This window comes from Notothenia rossii, assembly GCF_949606895.1.
Source record: "Notothenia rossii genome assembly, chromosome: 3".
Classification (NCBI taxonomy): domain Eukaryota; kingdom Metazoa; phylum Chordata; class Actinopteri; order Perciformes; family Nototheniidae; genus Notothenia; species Notothenia rossii.
Genome location: NC_136901.1, coordinates 16,236,907 through 16,253,075, shown reverse-complemented (window position 1 = coordinate 16,253,075; position 16,169 = coordinate 16,236,907). Strand labels below are relative to the sequence as shown.

At 42.6% G+C, this 16,169-nt stretch overlaps 2 protein-coding genes across 3 annotated transcripts in view; one reads left to right on the top strand and one right to left on the bottom strand.

Moving 5' to 3' along the window:
* Positions 1-8,187: 8,187 nt before the first annotated feature.
* Positions 8,188-16,169, top strand: part of LOC307034374 (uncharacterized protein) — a 20,021-nt gene continuing 12,039 nt past the window's right edge. For both annotated transcript variants that reach the window (XR_013806874.1, XM_079673201.1), the window contains exon 1: positions 8,188-8,299. The gene's annotated coding sequence lies outside the window, so the exon portion shown is untranslated. The remainder of the gene's footprint in view (positions 8,300-16,169) is intronic.
* Positions 9,302-12,764, bottom strand: LOC307034375 (uncharacterized protein). Its single transcript, XM_079673203.1, has 3 exons — positions 10,887-12,764; positions 9,997-10,165; positions 9,302-9,799 (listed from the first exon to the last, which is right to left on the bottom strand). Exons 1-3 carry the CDS (start codon positions 10,924-10,926, stop codon positions 9,670-9,672), a joined length of 339 nt encoding a protein of 112 aa, XP_079529329.1. The 5' UTR covers positions 10,927-12,764; the 3' UTR covers positions 9,302-9,669.

Below are 16,169 nucleotides of genomic sequence, written 5' to 3'. Positions count from 1 at the left end.
GTGCCATGGTTGAACTAAACCTAAATACAGAATTGCAGATCGTCCAACACTTTAAGTATTTGGGAATCGATAGATATGCCTCATTAGACACAATAGTAGTAAAGAACTACAAAAGAATGTATACAACAATTAAAGATCACCTACAAAATTGGATTAATATAACAATTTCTTGAGCAGGACGAATTTCAAACATAAAGATGAATATTCCACCAAGAGTCAATTTCTTAGCTAGTATGTTACCTTTATCTCCAGCAGATGTTTTTTTGGATGGAAATATATTTGGAAAAACCAATACCCAAGAATCAGATACAAAGTTCTACAATATGACAAAAACAGTGCAGGCCAATCTGGAGCTTTATTGTTATTCCTTTACGCTTCGAGCCTTGAAAAACTAGATTGATGAAAGCACCAATGTACCTTGGATTAAAATTGAAAGAAGTATAGTCTATCCCCTTAAACTTGGTGATGTCTTATTTTCTGCCATGTCGTCATATGACTGTATGCAAACATTTGGACCAATTATTGGCTGTGAAAGTGTGGAAACATGAAGAGAAATTGTGCAATTGGTCTGTAGATTGGCATAGTAACATACAAATTCTTCATAACCTGTTACTACGTATTGGAAAAAAAGCAATCCAAAATGCTGTCAATTAAGGATGACTCCAAGCCCCATATGCCTTCTCTGTAACCAAAAGACTATTGGCACATATGTACACATGGTTTATGAATTTACTGCAGTAAGAACGTTCTGGAAACAGATTTTTGACATTGTATCTGTGATTATTGGAGTTCACATACCCTGTCTCCCAAGTATTGTATTGTTGAATGATGATTCTTCTCTTGACCTACAGAACCATCAGAAAAGGGTACTTTTCGCTGGTCTAACAGCAACCAAACAAATAATTGTAATACGATGGAAACCCCCACATTTATTTATTAAGCAATGGATATCATCCTTCCATGACCTACTCATCTCAGAGCTGTCAATCGCTTCTGCTAATAAGACTAAGGGGGAAACATTAGAGGCTATTCAAAGAGCTGCTGGTCTGGTAATATCATTCATGTAAATGATGATTGTACATATACGCACACCTTGGTGCAATTATAAAACAATGTAGATTATTAGGCGTCAATCTCAATTCAGTTTAAACAGATTAAATGTTATGTGGAAAAAAAGGTATGAATGTATTTGACGAGGATAAATTGTTATGCTATAATATAAATAATAGATGAACTCAGACCATTGCTAACAAACATCAGGTAGGATTTTCTGTGAAATGGCAAGATGGGTGGGAAGGGGGAGGGACGGGGTGGCATGGGAAAGGGATTCCCTATATTTTTTCTTTTTGTATTATTGTCTATATAATTTGTGTTTATAAGTCTCTCTGTGAGGGCAGAAAAAAAAAGTTGGAACTTTTAAATAAATGAATGTCTTGGGGAGGCTTGGAGCTGCGAGCGACAGAGAGAAGAATCATTTTAATCTAAATGTTGCATGACTCATTTAAAACATTATACATATATGCATGATTTGAATATTTACCTTTAAAGAAAATATGGGCTTTTGTAACTGACACACTTCATAAATCACTGATTGATCAATTATAAAATGACGTATCATTTAATCATGGAAACCAGTAATAACAAAAAAGCAACACAAATAACTAAGGGGAAAAATACCGTAAACAGGTTGCATCAATAAAACATATGACAGCACAGTACTTATATGCATGTCATGATATTAAAATCTGCCTTTTTATTTCATTTAGCTTCTATTTCCGTTTGTTACAGTGAATCCATGGTGATGAAGCTCTTTGTGTGGAACAAGGTTCACTTGTCTGCTGGTTCCTGCCAGTAGGGGTCTGTGGAGACAGACACAGCATCAGGCTGTACATTATTGAGTGTTTGGCTCTCTCGCCGCACACTGAAGCGTTCCCGCATTGACGTCACTTCCGGCTTCCCCCAAAACCTCAAAATGAGTCGAAGGAATTTTCCCGCGATGTTCAAAATTATTGATATTTATCGGAACGGTATCGCTTTTTCTTTTTTAAACTGACGGTTCGAGATTACTAGTAGCCCACTATTTCAAAGCACAACAATTGTTGGGTTCGTGTCACAGGCTCTTTAAGCTTATGTATTCAGTCATTATTCAATGGTATACTAAAATCCATGTGAAAAAAATTGCTTCTCACTGTTCTCAGGTCAAATATTTATATGTGATTAAAAATGCGATTCATTTCGATTAATTAATTACAAAGCCTCTAATTAATTAGATTAATTTTTTTAATCGAGTCCCGGCCCTAATATATATATATATATATATATATATGACGACCCCTGCTTTACTCTCTCCTGTTGTGTGTGTATGGCCCTTTAATGATCTCCCTTCCTCCCTATCAGCACTGATTGAGGGCACCTGGCTGCCGGTACCTGAGGACTGAAAGGCCCGAGCCAGAGTCTCGTTCGTGCTCTCTGCTGGAGGATCTGTTTTGGAGAGCAGCTACCTGATTTATGCTTTTGTTTTCCTTCAACTTAGTTTGGCATTCATACACCTTGCACCACACCATATATTTCCTCATATATGGTGTCCTTACCACGTTTTTTGTTGGCCATGACAATACACATTCATAAATGTTACCTTGTAAATGAACACACCGCGTGATGTCGTGTCCTTCTGTTTGGGATGATCCAGGCTCTCGCATGCCCATCTCCCAACAGCTGGGTTTTTCTTGAAGACCAGGGAACAGATAGATGATGTTTTGGACATACAATCTTTTTGTATCACTTCTGTGACCGCAGTCATAGCCGTGGGAACATGTTTCAAATGGGGGGTGCTGTGGGGATGACACAATATAAAGGGGGGGGAGGGCAACAACAGCGACTGGGTACTTCCTCCGAAGCCAAACTTTAATGATAAAATAGCGACTACAGACACAGGATGATTGGATACACAAACTGTAACTCCCTCCCAAGTACGGGCATGCACAATGCCACAAAAATAATAAACGCATCGACCACTGACATATTGCAAACTGACATATTGCAAAACTGACATATTGCAAAACAACCACTGACACAGGAAAAACAACGGCATCAGATCTATCTTAAAACTAAAAATAGCAATAGTAGGCCTCGGGACTGTACATGGTGTTCGTGCATGAAAGAAATGTCTTACCTTAGGCTAATACTCCGAAGGTGTTCTTGCGCTCGGGATTCATACTGAGGAAACTTTTCATCATGTCCTGTATATCCATTTGTTCAACGATGTCTCCGTGCACATGCATGAGTGTAAGGTGTGTAAGTCTTTTCTGGGACATGCTGCTCCTCAGCCAGGTTAAGGCGTCTGAGTGTGGAGAAACTTCGCTCCAAGGATGCAACTGATATAGGAAGGCACATGCAGAGTTTCATTAGCCTCTCTGCTTCTCCAAAAAGAGATCTTGTCTGAGGATGAAGTTCTGACAGACCTGATGCAACCTCTTGTACTGTCTTGTGAACAGTCTCTTTAAAGGCACTTCCCAACATCTGGAGCTGCAGTTGCAGTCGGCCTAGGTCAAACCCTGTGGGTAATTTCAAAGCCTCTGCGTCCAGTACCGCAACCGGCTTTCCGTTTGCTGCGTCAATTGCGATCTTCTCCCTGAATGCCGCTACTCTCATCCCATCCTGGTCGAATCTCCTGCTGAGCTCAGAGTGAACCAGATCCACAGCCTCGTAAAATTCAGTCCTCCATCTGACATCATACGTTGCCTGTTGCAGAGATTCAGCCTCTCTGGTTTGACGATACCGGGAAGGTGTTTTGCTTACCCTCACCCTGTATTCATTTTCATCAGGCATCTTTAGGCCGTACCGGGTAGCACTCTCTTTCACTTCGTTGATCATACCGGCCACACCATCAACTCGCAGGGCACTAACGCGGTCCATCAAAAGGTTAACACACTCAATGGCACCGAGTGCACTTGCCTTTTTGCTCTGCAGGGTTTTCGCGACAGCCTCACAAGGGCCAAATAGCGCTTCACATGCGCGGAGGCTGAAAAGAGTTTTTCCTTTGAGGGCCTGTTTGTGAAGCCCGGCAACTTTGGCCCTGGTATCCCCTCTCACACTTCTGTCCTCCTTCAAACTCTCCAGTGTTGCCAGTAAGACAGAGTATGATGCGCAACAGCGTTGAATTGCTTTGGTGCGCACACACCATCGCGTTGGGCATAGACCCAGAATGTTAACAATGACGTCTTCACAGCCAAATAGTGATTCAAACAATTGCTTGCGTTTCGCCGACTCTTTGATAATCACAGCAACACTCTGCACAAAATTGAGTCCTTCTGCAATCAGGTTTACCTCACGTGCAACTTCCTGGAGTACAAGATCCAGGGCGTGATTGCAACAGTGTACATACAGTGAGTGTGGGCTCGCTTCTTTCAGCCGGGCCTGAACACCGGACAAACGGCCTGACATATTGGCGGCACCATCAAAGCAATACCCCTGTAGATGAGCAATAGGAATGTTCAGTCTCAGTAGAATGTCTTTTAAACAGGTAAAAAGTGTCTCTGCTGTAGTGTCTGGGCAGTTGTAAAATCCTAAAAAGTCACAGTGTGTCTCCAGATCCTTGTCCACATACTGAAGGCAGCAGGAAAACTGCTCGTCAGTGCTGATATCGGTTGTACCATCAGCTGTTAGTCCGTAAAATTCACTGACAGACGCACGGGAAACTATTGTCCTTTGAACAGAATGCGCAAATTGGGAGATAATCTCATTTTGTATGGTGTTGCTGACCCAGTTGTCCCGCCTCATAACGCATTCTCTTTCCTTGGGTAAATTATATGTCCTTTCCAACATCAACTCGTAGAGAATGCCGTCGCGCATTGTGTCTCCTCTAAATGGCAATCCCTTTCTTCCAAGAAAGGAAATGGAACGGAACAAAATCTCCAGGATATTTCTTGCCGTCTGTTGTCTTTTAACTACACCATCTGAAAGGAGTGCAGTTATTGGAGTTTGCTGTAATCCAGAAAGTTTCCTGATTGCCTCTGTGTGTATAGGCGATTTCTCGTGCAAACTGAATTTAGCAGTTGCTTTTTGCCAGTTGGAAAATCCCCTCCCCACAAAAAACTTATCACCATGGTCTGACTCTGAAGATATTAGTTTTTTCTGCACAGCCTGGAGGCATGCAAAACAAAAAACGCTATCAGTCTCTATACTGTAGGTAAGCCATCTCCACTTATCAAACCAGCCGGGTTGAAAAGAACGGGAAAAGTTTTCCTTTCCGAAATGCCTACCAGGGAAAACGTGGTTACGAGGCTGGCACGACGGATGCGTTAAAGTTGCAGCAGCCTCACTTGGTTTGGAGCCGTTGGCATTAGCTCCCCCCTCTCCTCTTCGCACTTGGCTGCTAGCGCTAGTGCTAGCGCTAGCTTCATTCTCTGTTTGGCAGCTGTCAACGACTTCAACAGTGTTAAGGACGTTCTCTCTTGGCAAAGAGTTTCCCGAGGTACTTGGGCTTGAGCTATTGCTTGGCATGCTGTCCGAGGTTGTGTTGCAATCAATTTTACATATTTTTGAAGGATTCGAAAAGAAATCTAATATTCGCTTTTGTGCCGCCATTATAGTATGTCCGTCCTGTTACTGTACTTGTACTGTACTTAACTTGTCTGTATGTGCTTGACGTCATTTCCGACCAGACTCAAAATGTGTAAAATAAGATCTTCATTTTTTAAACCACATCCTATCATTTAAATATTGTCAGTATATGAACATAACCAAAACAATTGAATTAAACTGTTTTTGTATTATTAATATATTTTTATAATTTTTTATTTAATCTTGTGGAAGTGCAAATTCCCTGTCCTCCACCGGGGGGTGCTGCAGCACCCTCAGCACCCCTACTTCCCACGGCCCTGACCGCAGTTTTAATTATTCATTACGGTTTCGTCTAAGTTATGCTTTTTTAGGAGCGGTTTAATTATTGCAGTTTTCAGGGCCTGTGGAAATAATAATAATAATAATGCATTTATTTTATAAGGCGCCTTTCAAGGCACTCAAGGTCGCCGTACAACAAGGTTAAAAACAATTTTTACAAACATAGTTAAAAGCAAAACACAGTTTAAAAACATAACTACTAAAAACATACAGCTTGCAGCACAGGTCAGCCATACGCTTGCCTGAACAGGTGGGTTTTGAGGTGAGTTTGGAAAGTGGTGATAGTGTCCATGTTTCTAATATCAGGGGGGAGGGAGTTCCAGAGGTGAGGGGCAGAGCGGCTGAAGGCTCTTGACCCCATGGTGGAGAGACGGGCTGGGAAAACTTTGAGAGTGATGGAGGAGGCAGACCTAAGAGACCGGGTGGGAATGTTGACATGGACAAGGTCAGACAGGTATGGGGGGGCGAGGTTATGAATGGCTTTGAAAGTATGAAAGAGGATCTTGTAGTCAATGCGGTGTTTAATGGGAAGCCAGTGGAGTTGGTGTAGTACAGGGGTGATGTGACTGATGACAGGGGTTCTGGTGATGATACGGGCAGCAGCGTTTTGGACCAGTTGGAGTTTGTGTAGGTGTTTGTGGGGGAGACCATAGAGAAGGGAATTGCAATAGTCCAAGCGGGAGGTGACGAGAGAGTGGACCAGGATAGCGGCACTGTGGGGAGTGAGTGAGGGGCGGAGGCGGTTGATGTTTCTGAGATGAAAATAGGCAGACCGGATGGTGTTGTTGATATGGGTGTGGAAGGAGAGGGTGCTGTCGAGGACGACACCCAGACTCTTGACCTGAGGGGAGGGGGAAACCGGGGAGTTGTCGATGGTGAGAGTAAAACTGGGTTGCTTGGTGAGTGTGAGTTTTGAACCAATGAGGACTACCTCAGTTTTATCACTGTTGAGTTTTAGGAAATTTGAGGTGAACCAGGATTTGATTTCCTGTAAACAGGTACAGAGGGAGGGGGGTGGGAAGGTGGAAGAGGGTTTGGAGGAGACGTATAGCTGGGTGTCGTCCGCATAGCAGTGGAAATTGATGTTATGTTTACGGAAAATCTGTCCAAGGGGGAGGAGGTAGATGATGAAGAGGATGGGGCCAAGGACAGAGCCCTGGGGGACACCGGAGGAGATGAGGGAGGGATGGGATGTGAATGATTTTAACTGAATGAACTGAGTACGGCCGGAGAGATATGAGTGAAACCAGTCTAGGGGTGTGTCAGATAAGCCAATGGATGTAAGTCGGTCAAGGAGGGTGGAGTGGGAAATGGTGTCAAAGGCTGCACTTAAATCAAGGAGGATGAGGATGGATAATTGTCCAGAGTCAGCTGCTATCAGGAGGTCGTTTGTGATTTTAATGAGGGCTGTTTCTGTACAGTGACGGGGGCGAAAACCGGACTGGAACTGTTCATAAAGGTTATTGTTGGTGAGGTGTGTCTGAATCTGTGATGCCACTGCTTTTTCTAGTATTTTAGCGAGAAAAGGTAGGTTGGAGATGGGGCGGAGGTTGTTGAAGATGTTGGGATCTAGACCAGGTTTCTTTAATAACGGTGTGACAGCTGCAGTTTTGAGGGCTGAGGGGACAGAACCAGAGGTGAGGGAGGAGTGAATAATGGCAGTTATCAGGGGCAGCAGTGAGGGGAGGGAGGCTATAACCAGGGAGGATGGGAGGGGGTCAAGTTGGCAGGTGGATGGCTTGGAATTCCGGATGATTTTGGATAAATCCGCAGCAGAGGGGAGGTCGAAGCAGGAGAGAGGTAGAGAGAGGGGGGGGTGGGGGACAAAAGGAGGTGGACAACTGGACGTGTGAGGGGTCAGTTGCTGGTGAATGGTGTCTATTTTTGTGTTAAAAAATGACATCAGGGAGTTGCAGTGGTCAGTGGAGTAAAAGTGTGGGGGGAGGGAATCAGGGGGGCGGAGTGATTTGTTGACCACTGAGTGCAGGGCCCTGGTGTTTCCAGCACCAGCAGTAATTTTTGCTGTAAAATATTGGGATTTGGCTGAGGAGAGGGCATCTTTGTATATGAGGATGTGGGTATGGTACATTTGTTTGTGTATGGTGAGTCCGGTTTTGCTGAAAAGCCTCTTCAGCTGACGACCTTCGGCTTTCAGCTGACGTAGGTGGGGGGTGAACCAGGGAGCAGAGTGGGGGAATGAAACAGTCCGGGATTTGAGGGGGGCAAGTGAATTTAACAGAGTCTGGAGACCATTGTTATACAAGAGAACCAGCTGTTCCGGGGTACAAATACACCTGATTGAAGAGATTTCTTTACTATGTGAAATATATCTGAGGCCAAGCAATGAAAAACAGTTAAGGAAAATCGTGATGTCGAAGCTACAGGAGGAGGATTTCAGGTGTTGGATAATGTCTTCCAGGTCTTTAGCACACTGTAAAAAAAAAAACGTTGTTTTTACGGTAAAAACCTGGCAGCTTTGTTGCCAGAATAATGATGTAAAAAATATGGTAAACTGTAAACAACTTTACAGAACAACGTGTATATTTTACAGTTTAAAACAGTTGTAATTTACATTTTAAATCTGTAATTTCAACAGCCCTTTTCTGCTGAATTAGCATGATCACGTTGCTATTAAACTGATTATTTCAGTAAGATTTACATGCAGTTGTTGTCTATTGTACATTGAATCCCATTCAATTTTACAGAAAAATACCAAACAAATAACACTGTTTAACTGTAAAAGCATCAGTGTAATGCTGTAATTTAACTGAATTTTCCCGCAAATTGTAATCAAAAGTTGTGTATAATTTAGTGTATTTTGCCGTAGTAATGACAAGTTTTACGGTGAAAGCAACCTCTAACTACTGCAATTTAAATTTTCTGTAAAATGTATTTATTACAATTAAAATGCAGCAAAAACTGTTCTATGAATAACAATCTCAAATATATAGTATAAAAGCGCCTGTAAGGATTATTGCTCAGTGGAAAAAAAATGTTTTTCCTATACATTAGTCAGATTGAAAGATTTCATTTAAACTACACTGCCTTCGTATATATATATGTTTGACTATTACCAGAAATGTGAAGAGTGTAATTCAGGGTACACAGATTAAGCATTTAAAATTAAAAATGCAAAGCTAGATAAACCTCAAGAGCCACTGTATTAAAAATTGAAAAAATTCCAACAAGAACTTGCCTTTCCAAGAATGTATTATTTATATATATATATATATATATATATTATTATATATATATAAATATATATATATTATATATATTATATATATATTATATAATATATAATAGCAGTGATCAAAAACATCTGTCATTTCTCAACATACATATTGGTAAAACATACAAACTAAGGCTGCACAATAAACAAACTTCAAGCTGAACAAAGTTGAGAGGTTACTTAATTTATGGGAAATAATGTTTATAAAACAAAAAACAAAACAAAACCACCCAGTGGAGTGTAACACGTCAACATTTTTACACTCAACAGTGATGTCCTGAGCTTTTACATCCACATAAACCAACCGAAGATTGTTTAAGCAACTTCACTTTGTAACAGCAAACCCCAAGAGTGGCTACAATGACCTTAAAATAATAGTTTGACATTTTGAGAGTTACATATTGCATTTTTTAAAATTAGTTAAAAGAACAATTTAATTAGAAAAAAGGCACTTCAAATTTGAACTACGATTTAAACAATCAAACAAACTGTAACTTGGGCACATCGCCACATGCCATTGATCTTACTGTCCATATTCAGACATCACGCCACTCATGGTCCGAAAGTTCCTGTATCAAGGTGAGGACTCTCGGGTTCACCTGAAGAAGGGATGCGCGTGTCTTCTCCACTTTGGTGCCCTTCTCTGGGTTGATGGAGAAAAAACACCTTAAAATAGAAAAACAAACAACAGAATTAATAATGAAATAGCTTGCCTAACAACAAAAAAATTCACATCAATCTTATTATTTTGAAGCCAAAATGACAATTATCTTAACCCCCAATTCACTGAAGCAGCTGCTTTAGATTTGTTGCAGTTTAATAAAATAAATTATTGGATAAAACCCATCCCAAAAAACACATACCTCTGGACAAACTCCAGGGTGGATGCCAGCTCTGACGGGTAGGCGATGTTGAAGCAATAATAGCTCCCAAACATCATGGACAGGGCAGAAACCAAGGAGGGGATGTTGTCCTGTATTATATTTCGATCCACACTCAGCATGTATCGCTTTGAAGAATAGCATGATCGTCCTAAAAAAGAAGAAAAACACAATTCAAACTAAATTAAAACAAGATTTGTCTTCCTGAAACATTTCACAAAACAATTTTAGCACATATGTTATTACATTTTAAGGTCTGTTAAATTGCTCTCACCATCAATACAAACATGTATGTATGTGTATTTGCAGGTTAAGGGGAGATAAAGGGGATAGTTTAGGGGATAGTTCATATTGTTTGAAGGGGGGTTGTAGGAGCTACAGTTTGGAGAAACAGAGAGGAGAACCAGCAGACAGCTAAGCAATGCACTGCTGTGGACATAGTTAAGCCACCAAAAAAACTAAAACAATATTACTCTTAGTGTATGCTATATTAAAGAATATTTTCAAAGCTCTAACTTGCTGTCAGACAGCTATACAGTCTGTTTCTGATAGGGACTGAAGCAGCAGGGTACATTTGTGACAATATTCTAAATATAGCGTACATGTAAACTGAATTTTTAGGTGGCTAAAATACGTTTCGCTGCTGCACCCATCCACAGCTTTACATACGTACCCGTACTCCTGCCTGTTCCTCCAAAGACATGCAAGTAATACACTGACTATGGATAAGTATCCATAAGTATCCAAACTAGCCCTTTACGAGCTTACAGTAACAAAAAACATTGTGCAACATAAACGTCTCAAATTAGACAGAAAAGAGAGAAAGAAGTGGCAGAAAGAACCGAAAAAAAGTAGTGAACGTTTTTACTTACCACACACAACAATGGTGGGAGTCAACTGAACTTGGTCCATCTGTACTTCTTTTTTTTTTTTTATAAACTTTATTTTAAATTATTAGGGCAGTACATTTTATAGATATACAAGTTACATTAATAATACATACATCACATAAAGTAAAAATATATAAATAACATAAGGAGAGCACGTTTTATTTTATGCGGCTCAGTTATGTCTGCCATCTGTACTTCCCCTGCCAGGCATGTGTCCTCCACATAACAGAACATCGTGTCTTCCTTCTCATCAAAGTAGGACAGTAGAAGCAGCACCATGTCTTTGACGTCTTCAGAACAACCACTTAGCTCTCCTCTCATCACTTTGAACTTGGTTAAAGCCTGTAGCAACCTTTTGCTCTTGTACACAGCATGTAGTTCAGGAGTCGTTTCCCCTTCAGATCCAAATTCCGTGTGAAAGTTTCATCCACATCTTTTTCACATCCATACCCACCACCACCTTTTCCCACACCTTGTCAGCTGCCGGCCTTCTAGCCTTTTCTTTAAGTAGCGTTTTTAAGATCATTTTATTACTCATTTCCTGTACATTTTTCATATACACCCCCTCACCCACATACATCATTACATCACACTCCCCACTCTCCACATTCTCACTCTCAATCATCCTTCTCCATTCACTCGGCATACCCTCCTATGCACTATCTAAAATATTCCCCGCTGTCACCACCCCCATCACCAAATCTCTCCCTCTAACCTCATCAACTATCACCTGTGCCCTCATAAACCCCGGTACATATTCATACACTAAATCTTTCAACACCCTAAACCCCGCCCTCCACATTGGCAGATTAAACAAAACCTTCCCCTCATTCACAATCATTTTATTCATAAAAATTGGTTGCATCCACACCTGCCTCACATTCACACATTCATACCATACCTTTTCTGCAAACTCTCCCCATGCATTCATCACCTCCTTTTGAAAATCACTCAAACCCATCATCCTCCCTTTTTTAAAACTCATAAATACTCCACTATCCCCACACCCACCACACCTGCTAATACCCTCCCTCAAAAATACCTTCCAAACATGATCTTCCCTATTACCCAAGTATTTTACCATTGTCCTAATCCTACACACCCTTATCTTCTTCTCTAAATTAATTAATTTGAATCCCCCATCCCTATACTCATTTTCTAATACCTCCCTCGCTATCCTAACTCCTTTCCCATCCCACAAAAACTCGCTCACTATAATATTTATTTCCTTCACTACTCTGTCTGGAACATCTAAAACTTTCATTACATAAACCACCTTACTCATAATCAAACTATTCACCACCACCACTTTCCCCCTCAACTTTAATTTCCTCACCCTCCAGAACCCCAACACCTTTTTCATATTATTAATAATCCCCTCATATTGTACATCCCTCCCCTCTATATCACTTATACCCAAATTCACCCCTAGTACCCTAAAACAACTTTTATTTTTATTTTAACCCTATCTCTACACCCCCTACCCTCACCTTACCTAACACCATATACTCTGACTTCCCTATATTTACTTTTGCCCCTGAAGCCCTACCATATAACCCTACACTCTCTAAAACCCCTTTTACACTCCCAATGTCCCTCACTGTTACTGTAGTGTCATCCGCATACTGATATATCAAACTCTGCCTCCCCCCTGGTAACCCCACACCCTTAACACTCACATTGTTCCTCAGCAGAGCCGCAATTGGCTCTGCTGAGAGTGCATATAACATCGCTGAGAGAGGGCACCCCTGCCGGACTGACCTCTCAAGCTTAAATACATTCGAAACAACCCCGTTCACCTTAACACAACTCCACGCACTCTTATAAATCCTTTTTATCCACCCCACTAACCTACCCTCAAATCCCACCTTCTCTAACACATTAAATAGATACCCGTGATCCACCCTGTCAAACGCTTTCTCTAAATCTAAACTCACCACTACCCCCCCTTCACCCCCCTTCATATAATTTATCACCTCCCTCACACTACTTATGGTATCCCCTATATCCCTCCCCGGTATGCTATATGCCTGTGTGCTCCCCACCACCGTTCCTATCACCCTCTTTATTCTGTTAGCTGACACGCGTGCTAACATTTTGTAATCTGTGTTCAACATTGTTAGTGGCCTATAATTCCCCAGCTTCTCCCTCTTCCCTTTCTTAAACAAGATACTAATCACCCCCGTGGAGAGGCCAGCCGGCAGTTCCTCCCTCTCCTCAAGCTTGCAATACAGTGCGGTTAAAATTGGCACCAATATATCTTTAAACACAACATAAAATTCTGTAGTCAACCCATCTAACCCCGGACTTTTGTTCACCCCCATCCCTTCTATTGCTAAACCCACCTCCCCACTTCCAATCTCCCCTTCACATAATTCCCTGCCTTCCTCACCCAATCTGTTTTCTAAACCCCCCACTACCTCCTCTAAACTTTCCCTATCCCCCTTCTCCTGTGTAAACAACTCCCTATAAAACCCTTCCACTCTCACCACTACCCCCACTAAATCCTTTATCAACTCCCCTTCCTTCCCCTCTATTTCTCTAATATAACTATTCCCTTGCTTCCTCTTTTCTAACCCTAAAAAGAAACCTGTACACTTCTCTCCCTCGACTAAATATTTTGCCCTACTCCTCACTATAGCCCCCATGAATTTCTCTTTCTCTCTTGTCCCCAACTCATCTACCAACCCATTATATTTCCCTAAATCCCTACTTTCTTCCCTATCTACTCTCTCTGCCTCCTTATCTAGCTCCTCCCTAACTTCCCTCTCTCTCTCCCTACCCTTCCTATTTGTTTTCCTACTAAAATCTATACTAATCCTCTTTATTTCCCCCTTTAACCCCTCTCACCATTCACCTACATCCTCCACCTCCATACTCCCTTTACCCTTTATACATTCAATCATCTCCCTTTTATACTCATCCTCTTTCAACAACAACCCATTCAAGCACCACACAACCCCTCCTTTCCCCCCACATTCACTCCTCAAACAAAAATAAAACGCCCCGTGATCACTTAAAGTAGTTGACTTGTACCCCATTAACCCAATTTTCTCACCCGTGCTTGCATTACATAACATAAAATCAATCCCACTCTGCTTTAACACCCCCCTTACCACCTGCTTTCTAGAAAAAACCCTCCCATACATGTTTCTTTCTCTCCATTCATCTTTCAACCCATTCACTCTCATAAATGTTTTAAGTGCTCCCCTAGAAGCGTCACTTCTATACACCATCCCCAAAGCTACATCAATCCTCCCACACCATACATTAAAATCACCCACCACCATACAGTTTCCCCCACATTTTCCATCCAGACTCTCAAAAAACACCCTCCTCTCTCTCTCTTCATTGGGTGCATACACATTCACTAATTTAAACACATCACCCAAGTATTCAAACATAATCCCAATCATCCTCCCTTCACCATCATTCTCTACCTCTCTCACCTTCTCCACCACCCCACTTCTCACTAAAATTGCCACCCCCTTTGCATTAACCCCACCATTATTGACAAACACATCCCCCATCCATTCCTTCCTCACATCCTCCACACACCTTTCGTCCCAGTGGGTTTCTTGAATGCAATTCATATCCCCCGCACAAAACAAAAATGTTTGCTCACGCTTGTCCTTACTTTTCAGGCCACAGCCGTTGAATGATACAATCTCCACCATTGTTATTTTAAAAGGATTAGCATTGGAGTATTCACAAAGTTCTCCTTCAGCTTACCTTTCGTCCTCCAGTTAAACTCCAAAGGATCCTTTCACTTTCCTCTCTGTCTGTGAACGAGTTCTCACTTTCCCTCTTATAGGTATCCCTGTAGGTCTAGAGACGCCTCTCCCGACCACCGATCCCTCTCTCCCAGGCGTCATCGGACTCCTACTCCGTCCCCTCTCTTCCCACCGTCACCGTCTCCCCCTCCTTCTCCGCTCCTTTGCCATTCAGACTTTCCTTTCTCTCTGTCTCTGTTTTTTTCATTTTCCCCCTCTCTTTCCCCACTTTCTTTGGTCCCTCATTTTCCGCCACCACCACCACCTCATGTTGTCTTTTCTTCCCTCCTTCCTTCTGTTCCCCAACTGCTTCTTTCTGCACCACCGCCACCACCTCTTCAGTCTCTACCTCCATCACCTCCTCAGCCCCCTCTTCCTCCCCCTCCGCCTCCTCACCCTCTTCTTCTTCTTCATCCACCTCTTCCACCTCCTGCTCCGCTTCCTCCTCCTCCACATCCTGCCTCTCTCCCTCCCCCTCCTGTTCAGGTCTGGCCTGTTCTCTCCTTCCCTCCCTCTCTTCCCCAGCACAATCCCTTGCAAAATGACCAAAACCCCCACACCTGTAACATTTAATCTCCGGACACTCCCTAAAAATGTGCCCCGCCCTCAGACAGTTTCTGCACACCGCCACCTGCCTGTCATGGATCACCCTTACATATTCAGTGCCCCCCTCCACTCGAAACTGTGTCGAATATGGCAGTGACGTCACGGTTTCCCCCAACCTAACCTTTAGGAACCGTGTCCCATCAGCCACCCGTGTCTCTTCCCTTGTCCCCCTTATGAATCTCCTTTTGATAGGTGACACAGCCTCCACCCCCCATGATAATAGCTTCAACATAATTTGTGCATCATCAATATAAACCGGCATATACATAAAAGACACCATAATTTATTTCGCCGTGATCTCTTCTGCCGTCACCATCACCCCCTTCACCCTTAATCCCTCCAATAATTTTTGCTTTCCCCCCCAGTGCTTCATAGTGATCTCATATTTTGCCTCTCTCACCCTGCACCCAAGCACCTCTCCACACCCATCCTGAATCCCCACCAGCAAATCCAGCATAGTTAATTTGGCCAACCCCCCCTCTACCATCACCCCCAGTGTGAGTTCAGCCCGGTACTCCAATTCTCCCGCACCCCCCTCTCTCCTCCCCCCTCCTGCACCCGCACTCTGTCCATCTCCCCCTCTCCCTCCCTTCCCCTGACCAGCCTCGCTTCGTCCTTCTCCACCACTGTCATTTCTTTGTCCGTTCTCCTTCTCTCCTCCCGCCTTACCTCCACTTCGCTTCTCCCCGTCCTCTCCAGCCTTCTTTGCTCCTTTCCTCCGTTGTCCACTTCCTCCAGCCACTCTAAAAAAAAAACTCTACTTCTTTGTTGGAGTTAGCAGCAACTCGAACATCCTCCACCTCCTCCTCAGCCGGTTCCTTGAGTTTCTGGGCACTTTTCCCCGATACTTCCTCCACTACTTTCTTTACCGCATCCTCCTCACTGC

Bases quoted from the DNA above. Each gene is read 5' to 3' on its own strand.
- LOC307034375 (XM_079673203.1), bottom strand. From the start codon at position 10,926: ATGGACCAAGTTCAGTTGACTCCCACCATTGTTGTGTGTG. The intron at 10,166-10,886 runs GTAAGTAAAAAC...CTTCTTTTTTAG, and splicing joins TCCCACCATTGTTGTGTGTG to GACGATCATGCTATTCTTCA. The intron at 9,800-9,996 runs GTATGTGTTTTT...TTCTATTTTAAG, and splicing joins ACCCTGGAGTTTGTCCAGAG to GTGTTTTTTCTCCATCAACC.